This window comes from Carcharhinus amblyrhynchos, chromosome 5 (genome assembly GCF_965287045.1).
Source record: "Carcharhinus amblyrhynchos chromosome 5, sCarAmb.v2.hapA, whole genome shotgun sequence".
Classification (NCBI taxonomy): domain Eukaryota; kingdom Metazoa; phylum Chordata; class Chondrichthyes; order Carcharhiniformes; family Carcharhinidae; genus Carcharhinus; species Carcharhinus amblyrhynchos.
The window spans coordinates 83,099,777-83,116,150 of NC_137328.1; the positions used below are offsets into that span (position 1 = coordinate 83,099,777).

At 41.4% G+C, this 16,374-nt stretch overlaps 1 protein-coding gene across 2 annotated transcripts in view; it reads left to right on the forward strand.

The window, feature by feature from the left end:
- Window positions 1-16,374, forward strand: part of ell2 (elongation factor for RNA polymerase II 2) — a 134,492-nt gene that overhangs the window by 110,192 nt on the left and 7,926 nt on the right. For both annotated transcript variants that reach the window (XM_080189096.1, XM_080189097.1), the window contains 2 exons: window positions 311-377; window positions 15,953-16,124. In XM_080189096.1, the coding sequence (XP_080045222.1) occupies window positions 311-377; window positions 15,953-16,124 (239 nt within the window). The remainder of the gene's footprint in view (window positions 1-310; window positions 378-15,952; window positions 16,125-16,374) is intronic.

Sequence of the window (16,374 nt, forward strand, 5' to 3'; positions counted from 1 at the left end):
GAGACTGACCCTGCGTGGAGGTCTTAGTGCTTTGACCTCTATTATGTGAGTAATTCAGTTATTGCCATTACAGACTCTAGGTCTGTTATTGGTAGTGACTGAGCTGACCATATGGCTGCTGCTGTTTGTAATCTGTAGAGTTGAAAACTAGCGCACTCTTTGTTTTGAAAAATGTAATACAGAAGCAAAAGCATTAAAATCTTCCCACAAGTTTTAGCTGCCGTGTGGCAGAGGTCAAAAGTTTGCTGTTATTTCTGTACCTTCTGCTGTTTGGAAAAACAGATATACAGAAACATCTATTCTTTTGCAGGAATGAATAGGAAGTGCACTGGTTCCAGCAATCCTATGTTACCAGCCAAAAAACCTGATTACTTGATGTAAGTAAATGTACTTATTATTTTGTGCATTTCTGTCTTTTGCACTGTTTTTCCTCAGCAAATGAATTCCCTAAACTGACAATAGTTGTTTTGTTCAAGTTGAATTTCTTACTTTGAAAAATTGTGTATTAAAAACAGTTTTTAATAGACTATTGTTAGGAGTGCAATTTTATTCTTGATAATTTTGCGCAAGCTGTTTCCCAAATCTTGATTGTTTTCCTTCATTTGTCAGAAGGATAGATCATTTTTGATTTGGTTGATTTTTGTTTTAAAGACTAAACTACAAGGAAGAGAACACTAAGTGTAGTTTACCTGGACTTTCAGTAAGTTTGAGGAATTGCTATTTGAGAAATTGGATAAACATGAATGTATTTTTATAGACAAATTGAACCAGACGTGCACTAGAGCCACTGAGTCATAATGGCACAGAAGGCCATTTGGCCTATTGTATCATTCCCGAAATAATGGTCCATAGCTTCCTGGTTCTCCAACATCGCATTTGGGGGGAGACCCCAATGATGTGTTGGGGAATTCCTCTAGGAGGTTCCCACGTAAAGGTTTATTCAGCAAGTATCCAAAAGCACTAATTTCCCCTGGAGAATTGTGCGGACTGGAAACCATCCAACAAAACGATTTCAATTGCTAACTTCAGGTGGTTGTACAAGTCATTGGTAAGGCCACACTTGGAATACTGTGTACAGTTCTGGTCACCCTATTATAGAAAGGATATTATTAAACCAGAAATGATTTGGTTCTGCCAGTTTAACCCTGATAGTTACTCTGAAAGAGCTAGAAGGGGGAGGGGAGGAGAAAAACACCAACTCCAGAGTAACTGTTTTTAAAAAGCATACACACAACCCTCTCCGAAGTGGATTCCCTAAATCATTCCCAGTCCAGCCTGATACCCACTCCCCCCACCACCTCCATTCCAAACCAACCTGACCCCGTATTTTGATTTGATTTATTATTATCACATGTATTAGCATACAGTCAAAAGTATTTGTTTCTTGCACACAAACATACAAAGCATACCATTCATAGAGAAGAAGATGAGTGCAGAATGTAGTGTTGCAGTTATAGCTAGGGTGCAGAGAAAGATCAACTTAATGCAGGGTAGGTCCATTCAGAAGTCTAATGGCAGCAGGGAAGAAGCTGTTCTGGTGTTGGTTGGTACGTGACTTCAGACTTTTGTATCTTTTTCCTGACTGAAGAAGGTGGGAGAGAGAATGTCCAGGGTGCATGGGTCCTTAATTGTGCTGACTGCTTTGCCGAGGCAGCGGGAAGCGTACACAGGGTCAGTAGATGGGAGGCTGGTTTGTATGATAGATTGGGCTACGTTCACGACCTTTTGCAGTTTCGGGCAGAACAGGAGCCATACTAAGCTGTGATACAACCAGAAAGAATGCATTCTATGGTTCATCTGTAAAAGTTGGTGAGAGTCATAGCTGGCATGCCAAATTTCCCTAGTTCTTTGAAAAAATAGAGGCATTGGCGGGCTTCCTTCACTATAATGCCCTTGATCCAACCTGCAACTAAATATTGGGAATAATAAATTAATTGGGCCAAGACACTGATTCGAAGATGAGCACTAGTCATTGACTTATAATGGTACCTTTCCCTTGGCCACTGCACAAACTCCATCCTTGGCCACCATTTCCATCCTTGGCAACTGTCTGATGCTGAACCAAATAGTTTGCAACCTTGGTATTTGACTCCAAAGTGAGTTTCTAATCATATATCTGCTCTGTCACCTAGACCAAATTTGGGTTATATAATTTTGCCCTGTAATATTTTCTAATGAAAAGAAGCACAATTCTAAACTTTTTTTCACAGCACTCCAGTAAATCTGCATTGTGCCCTAACTGAAACTCCTATATTCTCCTTATCATGTATGACCTAGTACTGCACAAAGTACTTGTTGATGTTTTATATAACCTCGCATTACTTCTTGGCTTTTATTGTCTACACATTGTGCGATAAAACATAGAATTCCATTAGTGTTTTATAGTGCCTTTAATATCCTGTGACGCTTTTACCCCAGCTGCAGTTCCAGAATGCCAAACTTAGCCTCATTGAGTGTAGTTACTGCTGTTAATTTTTAACCAAAGTGCATCATATCTCACTTACTGACATTGAATTCCATCTGCTACTTTTAAGCCTATTCCCTACCTTATCACTATTCCTGCTCCTGAACTTCCAAAGAATTTTGTACTTTGTTTTGGTATCATCTCCAAATTTGATTCTAATCCCTCTAGATCTATAAGCAAATAATTATTCAACACAGTGAACAACAGTTATCCAGAACTGAACACTGTGAAACACCACTTTCCCTACTTTCAATAATTCTGGAAAAACTGGTCTTAACTTTCATTCTGTCTTCACCTTTCTAACGCTTTTTATCCAGTTTGCTGAATAATCCCAAATTCCATGTCCCTAAATTTTTCCCAACATTTTCCAATGTGCTGCATTGTCAAAGACTTTCCTGTAGATATACATTACATCTGTTGCATTTTCACATTTGCCATGTCCAATTCTTTCCTCACATTCTGATGCTTTTCAAATACGACTGTCCCTTTTAAAATTCCATGTTAGCTGTTTCAAATTATTTGCTATTTTCTCCCAGTTACATGGTAAATGCATCATTGGTTAAAGACTAAAGATTTTCCTGTGACAATTGTTAAATTTACTGGCCTGTACATATTGAGATCATCATTTCTTTAAAAAAAAGTTTTGAAAAGTAATTTAAGCTTTAAAATGTTAGAATAAAATTGGTATAAGTACATGAAAAGCAGTCAGACAAACTTCAAGGGAAAATTAACTTTGCAACCAAAAATGATAGTTGTTTAGTAATGCAGGTGGGTAGGCAATGACGGCTTACAGGTAGTGAATGATATACAGTATGTATATGTCTTGTAGATCATAAATAAAAACAGGTTACAATTAAGTTATTTCATGTGACATTTTTCAAGATGGAATATTATTATGCTTTAATTATAGATCAGATGCAACTCCAACTGTTGCTATAAAGACTCAAAATAATTAAACCCCAGGATCAAATGACATTTCAGAATATGAAGAGGGGGGAAAAGTTCTAACAGTACTAATGATCATCAAGGGAACACTTTAAACTGGAGGTTGGCAAGTAGATTTAAAACAGGCTAACTTGTTATCCATTTTGAATATCAGTACCAAGGCATCCACATGCCTATTAGTCTTTCTTCCATTGCATATAAAATGATGGAATCTGATATTAGAAGTAAATTTGAAGATTGACAGCAATCATTGTGAATTCAAAACGGGAAATCATACTGAGGTTATTAAGCTCAGATGTAGGATGTCAAAGTAAACATTGTCTAGAACAAGAAACTGGTTGAAGGTTAGATAAAATTGATGATTGTTATGGGAGCAAGAATTAGAAATTCTGTGATTTAGTCAAATTTGTGGATTATGCCAAACTATTTGACAGTGGAAGAGGGAGCTGAAATATAAAATGATTCAGGCAAAATACATAATTGAATAGAACAATGTCAGAGGAAGTTTATAAGGAAAAATGTAAAATACTGTCTCCACCTCTTAGCAGTATTCCTACTTGGTGACTAGTGGGGTGCCCCAGGGGTCGGTGCTGGGGCCTCAGCTATTTACCATTTATATAGATGATCTGGAGGAGGGAACCGAGTGTAGGGTGTCGAAATTTGCTGATGACACCAAGATTGGGGGAAAGGCAAATTGTGCGGAGGGTGTGGAGAGTCTGCAGAAGGATCTAGATAGGCTGGGTGAATGGGCCAGGAAATGGCAAATGGAATTTAATGTTGGCAAGTGTGAGGTGGTCCACTTTGGTAGGAAGGACTATTACTTACGTGGCGAAAAACTGCAGCAGGCGACGGTGCAGAGGGACCTCGGGGTCCTTGTGCATGAGTCGCAAAAACCCAGCCTGCAGGTGCAGCAGGTGGTCAGGAAGGCGAATGGGATGCTGGCCTTCATAGCGAGGGGGATTGAATATAAAAGTAGGGAGGTCTTGCTGCAGCTGTATAGGGCATTGGTGAGGCCGCAGCTGGAGTACTGTGTGCAGTTTTGGGCGCTGCACCTGCGCAAGGATATTTTGGCCTTGGAGGGAGTGCAGAGGAGGTTTACTAGGCTGATACCGGAGTTGAGGGGGTTGAGCTATGAGGAGAGGCTGAATAAACTAGGCTTGTACTCGTTGGAGTTTAGAAGAATGAGGGGAGATCTCATTGAGACGTATAAGATGATGAATGGGATGGATAGGATAGAGGTGGAAAGACTCTTCCCGCTCAAAAAAGACAGTAGGACTAGGGGGCACAGCCTCAAGATAAAGGGGGGGCAGTTCAGAACGGAGTTGAGGAGGAACTTCTTCACTCAAAGGGTGGTGAATCTCTGGAATTCTCTGCCCGTTGAAGTGGTGGAGGCTGCCTCGCTAAATATTTTTAAGAAGCGGGTTGATGGGTTTTTGATAAGAGAGGGGATTAAGGGTTATGGGGAGAGGGCGGGAAAGTGGAACTGAGCCACGACAGATCAGCCATGATCTTATTGAATGGCGGGGCAGGCTCGAAGGGCCAGATGGCCTACTCCTGCTCCTATTTCTTATGTTCTTATGTTATCCCAGAGAGTTACCTATATTGACCAAATGCCATTGATAGTTTTCGGCACCATGGACCAACTGCAAAGCCACCTCTTAACTGCATGAAGTGGGTCAGCTTTTTTTGCTCTCTACTCAGTTGTAGCAGTTGGGTTTTAATTTCTCTGAATCTCTACCTACTATTAAAAAATAATGTATAAATAAAGTAAGTTAATACGCAGGAAATGCTATTTTTCAAGGCGTCTACTCCTAATATTTGCTTTTCAAAGTATATGAAAACACTTTGGGAAAGCAGATGGTTTCCAGGGTTTTTTTTTTAAAGTATTTTATTGGGCAGGAACCCATGAGCCCCCCTTGCAAGCCATCCGAAAATTGCTCTTTGGTTCTGCAAGGGTTACACCAATAGTTACCCAGAAAAGAGTTGGAAAGATTAAAACGCCTTCTGACTTCTGGATAACCATTATAAACACCCAGATGCCACCCACTGGACTTCTAAGGACCGAACCTACCCCACACTGCAACTCTGACTCTCCAAACCTTGACCTCACCACCCCAACTTTTGACAGTCCACCTTGACTTCTGACCCTCCCTGCTCCCCTCCCCCACTCTTTCTTTGTACCATCTGCAAGATGTACTGTAGCAATTTATCAAAGGGCAGCAGTCACATGGGAATGCCACTTGCTGCAAGTTCTCTTTCAAACTACACACTATTCTGACTTGAACTATAATGCAGTTTCTTCACTCTCACTGGGGCAAAACCTGGAACTTCCTTCCAAACAGCAGTCTACATAGATGGACGAATGGGGCGTGAAGGCAACTCTCTACTGCTGTGTCAAAGCGGATTAAGGACAGATGACAAATATGACCTAACCAACAACATTCATGTCCTAGAAATGAATATTATCAACAAATGTTTTGATATTTTAATCTATTCTAATATCCAAATAAGTTCTAATTATTTAAAAACTGTAGTCTGAGCACTGAACCTTGGGGGGCACCACAGTTAAATGTCCTCCAGGCAAGCAGCAATTCTGCTAACCAGCCTTTTACAGAGTCCTTTGTCCAACAGCTTCTTAAAGTCCACATCCACATTGCAATCCTTTCATCAAATTCAAAAAATGTAATTCAATTAGTCAAGCATTATCTATTTTGTACAGTTCTATACTGATGTCCTTAATTAACTCAAACTGCTCTTCTTGATTTTTTTTTAAATCTTATCCACCACAGTTGGTAAATAACTGGCCTGTTAATAACTGGGATAATCCTTCAACCCTTTGAGTCCCACATCTGCCCATCACTTACTAATCCTCAGACACCTTTCCCATATTTAGGGAAGATTATGGCAAGCCCTTAAATAAGAACATAAGAAATAGGAGCAGGGCATCTGCTCTGCCATTCAGTAAAATCGTGATCAAATTGTGGCCTTAACTCCATTTTCTTGCCTGCTTCCTACTACCCTTGTCTCCTATGCGGATCAAAATCATTCTAACTCATTTGAATAATAATTACCATCTGTTTATTTTGTGGCTGGAAACATAAGCATTTGAAGGGCTGACTCTTTGATTCACAACTGTGATTTTCGCCCGAACACTTTGCACTGAATAATCAATGCAGTTGAAGGCAAAACAGGCAAAGTTTTTGAATTAATGTTCCCTGTCTTTTAAATGGTATGATGGGATGATCAGCATGGGCTCTTTCAAAGCCCAGTCAGGTGCACAACTTCTACATTTCTGCATGAATGAGCTTGCTGAAAGTTGCAGTGGCTCTGGAGCAGCAAACCTCTCAGCCACTATTGGAATTGCATACTTCAGGCCCACCACTCTAAGTTCTTGCACTTCTGATTTTTACTGCAGAGTTGCTCCTCCATCTCCTCTTTCTCACTGTTTAGAGGAATTCCACCAGTATCATAATCGTACCTTTCTTGATTATTGTTTCTAATCAAATGGCTTCTTGCCCTTTCCCCCTCCAGAACATCCTCTTTTTCCTAATTAATGCTATTATCTTACCTGTCTTTTTTGCCTTCCCTACCTTTTCTGAACATTTTCTATCCTCAGATGAGTCCAGTCTTCTCTATTTTTCAGACACATTTCAGTTATTGTCACTATATTATATTCATGGCTGTTTATTCTTGTCGCTTGTCAACCTTTTCAGCACAGTCTCATAATCCTTTGGAATTGACAACCAGGAAACTTGATCTCACTGATGATCCGCAGTGACCCCAGCTGGCCCTCAAGCTCCAAAACCTTAAACTTGAGTTCAAACAGCTGCATCTCAGGATATCCTTTCTCCTTTCTCCCAAGAGAAGTGCATTGTCCTGAAGTTTCTGCATGGTGCAGGAATTGAAAACAGCAGGTCTTGGCAGTCTGTCCTGGAAAAATCTACTAATTACCTTGTACAAACTATTAATTTTAATAAATGCTTTGAAATGACCTCATGCTAATCCTCCTAATACTAATGCACTTACTGTTACTCTTAACGTGATTGGAATTTTATTGATTAAATTAACCAGCTTATCTGTAAATTTGATGTAGTAGTTCACAGCTTCTCTCTTCTAATTTAAAGCACTACCCTGCGATTAGAGAATAAAACACACCACGACCATACCTCCACCCTGTGACATTCCTCCATGTGACTTTAGAAAATACACTGATCACTCAATTGCACTCGCCCTCTCTCCCTAGTGCCCCCCACCCCTTCCACCCACTGCTGTGGTGTTCTGGGGTTCACAGATGTTGCCTCCATTCCAAATTCTAGAGGCAGCCCCAGGCATTGTTCAAGTTCCAACAGTGTATACCACATTCGTGTTTTGCACCGGCTTGATTTCTTGCTGACATTGAGGAGAATTGGGCATGAGTGGAGGATTTGTGTCAGGCCATTTGTCTACATTCCAGTAGAGGGATGCAGATTTGTTTTAGGCTGGCCTCCGGTGGGTTTCCAATCGGCCATGATGGGCATCTGTGGAAGATACTGGGGGAAATTCACACCAGTGTGAAACTGATTTTTGCACTTGTATCAAATTCTAATCCCTGGCCACCACTGAACTTGCTGGTGATGAATTCTATCCACCATCCTGACTTGGACCTATATTTCTATTGCTATTCCTTCATTGTTGCTGGGTCAAAATCCTGGAACTGCACCCTAACAGCACTCTATGATACATGTACTGCAGCAGTTCAAGAAGGCAGCACGTCAACTTCTGAGGGCAATTAGGTATGGGTAATAAATACTGGCCTAATAAAAGGCATAAGCATCGGGGTGTTGCTTAGCAACTGGACTTTAACGGGAATAAAGCTTTTTAAGTTTTAGCTTTAGCTGGATTTATTGCTTTTGGAGACAGGACACTGGGGAGTGAACCTCTTCCAGCTCTGCTAGGAGACCCTGGTCAGGGCAAAAGGTTTGCAAAGATGCAACCTTCCTAAGGGATAGCACAGTCCAGAAAACCAGAGAATTGAAACAGAAGCAACGTCCAAGACGACTAAAGTTAGGAGAGCAGCAACCGAAGTATTGTCAGAAAAAAAACTAAAGAAGAGTAAACAAAAGATTGAGTTAGAGACAATTGCAGTAATTAGATTTAAAGTGGAACAGCAGACTTTTGAGGTAAATGAAACATTTGGTGCTATTTTAATGAGTCTGAGAATCCAGAGTTAAAGCAATTGTGAGCAGTTTGTACAGCAGTCAAGCCAAATAATCCACTTTGATAGCAATATTAGGAAGACATTTGTTGACCTTCATAGAGGATTTAAGTACAGAAATGAAGATTTTTACTGCATTTGTACAGGGTGCTGGTGAGGTTATGCCTGGAATATTGTGTGCGTTTTAGGTATAGGTTGTCCTGTGAAGGTTTACCAGGCTGATTCCTGGGATGGCAGAACCTTTGAGGAAAGTCCAAGTTGATTAGGATTATATTCTGGGAATGAAATTAAAAAGCAGAACCGACAAGGTGGTTATCTCTGGATTACTACTTGAACCGTGTGCAGATGGGTGTAGGGTAAATAGGATTAAAGAGATGAATGGGTGGCTCAGGGATTGGTGTGGGAGGAATGGGTTTGAATTTATGGGGCATTGGCACCAGTATTGGGGCAAGTGGGACCTGTTCAGATGGGATGGTCTTGGTCTGAACCGTGCTGGGACCAGAGTCCTGGCGAATCGTATAACTAGGAGTGTAGATAGGGCTTTAAACTAATGGGGGGGGTGGTGGTGTGCAGGGGTGGGAGAAATTACAATGTCTAAAGTAAAAGAGAGGGTACGGACACGGGAAAATGTTGAGGATGTCCCAATAATGAGAGTAGGGGGCACGACAAGGGTTGGTAGCGTTCCTTCAAATAGGGTCCAGATAAAGGCTGGGATAAAGACACTTTATCTGAATGCACGAAGCATTCGGAACAAAGTGAATGAGCTGGTGGCACAGATCAGCACAAATGGATATGATCTGGTGGCCAATACGGAAACGTGGTTGCAGGCTGACAGGGACTGGGAGCTGAATGTCCAGGGGTATCAAGTGTTTAGGAAGGATAGACAGGAGGAAAAAGGGGGTGGGGTAGCTCTGCTGATTAAGAATAATATCAGGGCGGTAGTAAGGGAAGATATAGGCTCCAAAGAGCAGAACGTGGAATCATTGTGGTGGAGATAAGGAACAGTAAGGGGAATAAAGCTTTTTAAGTTTTAGTTTTAGCTTTAGCTGGTTTTATTGCTTTTGGAGACAGGACACTGGGGAGTGAACCTCTTCCAGCTCTGCTAGGAGACCCTGGTCAGGGCAAAAGGTTTGCAAAGATGCAACCTTCCTAAGGGATAGCACAGTCCAGAAAACCAGAGAATTGAAACAGAAGCGACGTCCAAGACGACTAAAGTTAGGAGAGCAGCGACCGAAGTATTGTCAGAAAAAAACTAAAGAAGAGTAAACAAAAGATTGAGTTAGAGACAATTGCAGTAATTAGATTTAAAGTGGAACAGCAGACTTTTGAGGTAAATGAAACATTTGGTGCCATTTTAATGAGTCTGAGAATCCAGAGTTAAAGCAATTGTGAGCAGTTTGTACAGCAGTCAAGCCAAATAATCCACTTTGATAGCAATATTAGGAAGACATTATTACTTGGGTGTAAATTGAGAGAGGTGGATACTGTGGGTGTGGTCTATAGGCCCCCAAATAATAACTTCGAGGTGGGGCGGGCTATAAACAAGCAAATAAATGATGGGTGCAGAAATGGAACGGCGATAATTATGGGGGATTTCAATCTGCGTATTGATTGGATGACCATGTCGGACACGGTGGGCTTGAGGAAGAGTTCTTGGAATGCTGCCGGGATAGTTTCCTTGAACAGTGTGTGACAGAACTGACGAAGGAGCGAGCTATCTTAGATCTGGTGTTATGTAACGAGGCAGGTAGAATTAGGGATCTTGTTGTGAGGGATCCTCTTGGGACGAGCGATCATTGCATGGTTAAGTTTTTGATGCAGATGGAGGATGAGAAAGTAGGGTCCTGAACCTGTGTCCTCTGTTTGAACAGAGGGGAGTACGATAAGATGACAGAGGAATTAGCGAATGTAGATTGGGGGTGCAGATTGGTTGGTAGGACTGCTGAGGAACAGTGGAGGATCTTTAAGGAGATCTTTTTCGGTGCTCAGCAGAATTGTATTCCAATGGTGGAGAAGGGATAATCAGCCGTGGTTATCGAAGGAAATAGAGGAGAGTATTAAATTAAAAGCTGATGCGTTTCGAGTGGCTAAAAGTAGTGGGCGAGTAGAAGATTGGGAGAGGTTTAAAAATCAACAAAGATTGACTAAGAAGTTGATAAAGAAAGGAAGGATAGACTATGAAGCTAAACTAGCACTAAATATAAAAAAGGACAGCAAGAGTTCTTACAAATATATAAAGAGGAGGAGGCTGGCTAGAGTGAATGTTGGACCCGTCAAGGGTGAGAGGGGCGATTTAGTGGTGAGAGAGGAGGAAATGGCTGAGGCCTTAAGTTTTTTGCCTCGGTCTCCATGGAGGAGGATGCGAATAGTTTGTCGGATATTAAAGATAGAAGGATGGTAGGAGTTGAGGGTCTGAATGTGATTACTGTCACTAGAGAGGTAGTGCTTGATCGACTTGCAGGACTGATAGTGGACAAGTCCCCGGGACCGGATGGAACGCATCCCAGGGTTCTGAAGGAAATGGCAGAGGTGATAGTAGACGCCTTAGTGATTATTTACCAAACTTCGCTGGATTCCGGGGAAGTGCCGGAAGATTGGAAAACGACTAATGTTACGCCGCTGTTTAAAAAAGGTAGCAGGCAAAAGGCAGGGAATTATAGGCCGGTTAGTTTAATGTCTGTAGTTGGAAAAATGCTTGAATCCGTCATCAAAGAAGAAATAGCGAGGCACCTAGAGAAGAATTGTTTGATAGAGCAGATGCAGCATGGATTCATTAAGGGGAAGTCGTGTTTGACGAATTTATTGGAATTCTATGAGGATGTGACTCGTGCGGTAGACAGAGGGGAACCAGTGGATGTGGTGTTTCTCGATTTTTTTTCAAAAGGCGTTTGATAAGGTGCCGCACAAAAGGTTGCTTCAGAAGGTTGGGGGGCATGGAGTTGGGGGTAAGGTGTTAGCGTGGATAGAGGATTGGTTGTCTAATAGGAGGCAGAGAGTTGGTATTCTGATTGGCGGTTGGTAACTAGTGGAGTGCCGCAGGGATAGGTGCTGGGGCCTCAGCTATTTACCATTTATATAGATGATCTGGAGGGGGCTGTGTAGGGTGTCAAAATTTGCTGATGACACAAAGATGAGTGGAAAAGCAAAATTGTGCAGAGGGTGTGGAAAGTCTGCAGAGGGTTCTGGATAGGATGAGCAAGTGGGCGAGGACCTGGCAGATGGAGTACAATGTTAGCAAGTGTGAGGTTATCCACTTTGGCAGGAATAATAGTAGGAGAGACTACTATTTAAAGGGCGAAAAGCTGCAGCATGCTACGGTGCAGAGGGACCTGGGGGTCCTTGTGCATGAGTTGCAAAAACCCAGTCTGCAGGTGCAGCAGATGATCAAAAAGGTGAATGGGATGCTGGCCTTTATAGCGAGGGGGATAGAATATAAAAGCAGGGAGGTCTTGCTGCAACTGTACAGGGCATTGGTGAGGCTGCAGCTGGAGTACTATGTGCAGTTTTGGTCGCCGCACGTGCGCAAGGATATTTTGGCCTTGGAGGGAGTGCAGAGGAGGTTCACTAGGCTGATACTGGAGATGAGGGGGTTGGACTATGAAGAGAGACTAAATAGACTGGGTCTGTACTCGGAGTTTAGAAGGATGAGGGGGGATCTTATAGAGACGTATAAGATAATGAAGGGGATGGATAGGGTAGAGGTAGAGAGATTCTTCCCGCTCAAAGGACAGCAGGACTAGAGGGCACAGCCTCAAGATGGGGGGGGGGGGGGTGCAGTTTAGAACAGAGTTGAGGAGGAACTTCTTCACTCAAAGGGTGGTGAATCTCTGGAATTCTCTGCCCGTTGAAGTGGTGGAGGCTACCTCGCTAAATATATTTAAGACACGGGTAGATAGATTTTTGGTAGGCAAGGGAATTAAGGGTTATGGGGAGAAAGCGGGAAAGTGGAACTGAGCCACTTCAGATCAGCCATGATGTTATTGAATGGCGGGGCAGGCTCGAAGGGCTAGATGGCCTACTCCTGCACCTACTACTTATGTTCTTATATTTACTGCGAAATTTAGAAGAATGAGAGAGGATCTCAAAGCTTATAAATTTTTAACAGGATTAGACAGGGTAGATTCAGAAAGAATGTTCTTGACTGTGAGGGAGTGCAGAACTAGGGGTCATAATTTGACGATAAGGGGTAAACCCATTTAGGACTGAGATGAGGATAAATTTCTTCACCCAGAGGGTGGTGAATCTGAGAAATTCACTACCACAGAAATTAGCTGAGGCCAAAACACTCTTTGATTTCAGGAAGAAATTAGATATAGCTTTTGGGGATCAAAGGATATGGGGGGGAAGGATAAATCAGGACATTGAATTTGATGATCAAAATGAATGATGGAACAGGCTTGCAGGGCCAAATGGCCTACTACTATTTTCTAGGTTTCTATGTAAAGGAGTTGGTGTAAATTCCTGGATTGAATCTGCTGTTAAAAATGGAGAGGAAGCATTGTTTAAAAGAGGCATTTGTAAAACCTGGTCTGGATTTTGCTTATAGAAAGCATTATAATGAAAGATGATTTAAAGTGTGTTTTTTGGGATTGGAGTTTGCAAACTATTGCAAATCATCTGGGGAGAAAACTATAGCCACTAATGTGGGTTCAGAGCAGTGTGTATTTGACCGCAGCCTTATCTGTGTGTCCAGACGGAATTTTTTAACAGGCCCATTACAGCTTAAGATGTACTTTGTAATTAGTGTTAGTCTTAAAATCTGTGTATTTGTTAAGCTAAAAGGGGAGTAACGGAATATTGCACAATAATCCAAATTTTTATATTTCATTTTTTTCTTACTGAAACTAATTAGTCCTGTTTCTTTGTTCTTCCACATTTTATACAAAAATGTAAAAGTTATGGTCTTTGGAACCATGATTCCATTCTGGGATTTGGCTGTCCACTGGGATTGTAACACAATCTAGCTCTTAATATGTAATGTTATAATGAGAAATGTAAAATATACTGTTAGTAAAGTAGTATCTACATAATATCCTTGTACAAACAAGTAACTTTTTAAGAGAGATTTGAATTATCAGTGACTGACTTGCAAGATCACGCAAGATGTCACAGAAGCCAGAGGATGGTTGTAGAGAGTTTTTCAAACTGGAGGCCTGTGACTAGTGGTGTGCCTCAGGGATTAGTGCTGGGCCCACTGTTATTAACAATGTATATTAATGATTTGGATGAGAATATGGTTAGTAAGTTTGAAGATGACACCAAAATTGGTGACATAGTGAACAGTGAAGAAAGTTATCTCCAATTGCAACGGGATCTTGAATAATTGGGCCAGTGGCTGACAAATGGCAGGTGGAGTTTAATTTAGACAAATGCAAGGTAGATTGAATCAAGGCAGGACTTATTCAGTTAATGGTAGGGCGCAGGGGAGGGTTACAGAAGAGATCTAGGGGTACGTGTTCATAGCTCCTTGAAAGTGAAGTGACAGGCGGACAAAGTGGTGAAGAAGAAGACATTCGGCATGTTTGGTTTCGTCAGTCAGAACGCTGAATACGGGAGTTGGGACACCTTGTTGAAGTTGTACAAGACATTGGTACGGCTACACTTGGAATACTGTGTGCAATTCTGGTCACCCTATTATAGAAAGGATGTTTTTAAATTAGAAAGAGTGCAGAAAAGATTTACTAGGATACTACCGGAACTTGATGGATTGAGTTGTAAGGAGAAGCTGAATAGACTGTGACCTTTTTCTCTGGGATGTAGGAGGCTGAGGGGTGACCTTACAGAGGTCTACAAAATAATGACATGGACAGGGTAGATGGTCAATAACCTTTTTCCAAAGGTAGGGAAGTCTAAAACTAGAGAGCATAGGTTTAAGGTGAGAGGGGAAAGATACAAAAATGTCCAGAGGGGCAATTTTTTCAGAGTGGTGAGTGTCTGGAACAAGCTGCCAGAGGTAGTAGTAGAGGTGGGTACAATTTTATCTTTTAAAAAGCATTTAGGTAGTTACATGGGTACAATGGGTATAGAGGGATATGGGCCAAATGTGGACAATTGGAATTAGCTTAGGTGTTTAAAAAAAAAGGGCGGCATGGACAAGTTGGGCCAAAAGGCCTGTTTCCATGCTGTAAACCTCTGTCTCTAAAGCTTTTACTATAACAAACTAAAATCAACATCAAATAAATATTAATGTACAACTAATATCCTAAACTATAGAAAATTTAACCCTCTCCCCTTTTAACTGCCTGTCACACCTATATGTTACACTGCACTTGTGGCAGAACTGCAGCCTTTACAGGAAGGGCGATAAATGCTGGCCAGCCAGTGATGATACTCACAAGCTTTCTGTGCTTTATATGCTCTCTCTGAGGCCAGAACTCTCCATTCACCTGACGAAGAGGGAAACCTCAAAAGCTTGTGAGTATTATCAAATAAATCTGTTGGACTAAAACCTGGTGTTGTCAGACTTTTTACAGCCAGTGATGCCCATGTCCCACAAATGAATTTAAAAGAACTAGTCTGAAGTTACTCCCAGCTTCCAACAGGCTTACTTTGACCCAATTCATGGAGTCATAATGTCCAATAACAAGCAAAAGTAATTTCCCTTGGTCTTCTGAGAATCCCTAAACTGATTTCCAGCAGCTGCTCCTCCTGGCCAAGCCAGGGCGGATCTTTCCAGTGTCCTTAAATCTCCAATGGTCCTAGCTCTTCAACCAAAGAACAAGCTTCCACCATATTCTGCAAGGTGGCTAATAAAGGTGGCCTTCTTTTTCCTGCTCTTCACAGCAGCTGTTCCTTCCCCGTGTCTATGTGGGACACGCTCACTTGCACACAGATGCCCCTCCGTTACTCCATTTTACCTTAAATTAAAGAGACAGTTTAAACAAAACCTCTCACTCATAACAATACCCACTCAGAACAAAATACTGCTATCAGTGTGTATATAAAATCTGAGTATGGGATCTCTTATTACTTCCACCATGTTCACACTTCTTGTCATGTCATTGAGTGAATGATATAAATATTGCTCACGTGATCTGGTAACAAAGCAGCTTCCCCATTTAGGTCATTGTCTGCTTTCATCGCCTCAACAGTGTAACTTAACTCAGGAATTTTAAGTCTAACAAATTAACTGCAGTAAAGAACTGTTATTCAAATGCATCTTGCCTGTGTTCTTTTGGATAGCAATGATGTCCTTTTAAAAAGTCAGATCAGGTGTGAAAATTGATAATTTCTCTCCAGTTTTTTTTCTCCTTTATATTGTTTATATTTACTGAAAAGCAAACATTTTGGAATGTAGCTGTGAAAATGAAAGCACAGTTATGATTTTAGTATTACCCCTTGTTCAACAGAAAATACGCAGCCATTATGTCACATGAGCAGAGGCAAAATTACAAAGATGACTTTAATGCAGAGTATGGTGAATATCGAAACCTACACGCCAGGTTAGAGAGGGTAACCAAACGATTTTTGCAACTGGATGCAGAACGGAAGCGTCTTTCTCCTGACACTGAAGAGTATAAGGTATTGACTCACTCTAACTTGCAGTTGTTTAAAACTTTTGGCTGTTCAACGTGTAACAAAAAATCTAAATTCAGAGCCTTTTCATATTGTTTGAGTTTAGCTTCATAAGTAAAGCCACTGAGGCCATGCTCCAGGCTTCCACTTGGGTCTTAATGCTGGGACTGTAGCCTGACTGAATTTATTCTGTTTGTAATTAATTTTTGTAAGGTTTAATATTTTACCTGTGTATTCCACTAAGCAACATGAGTGG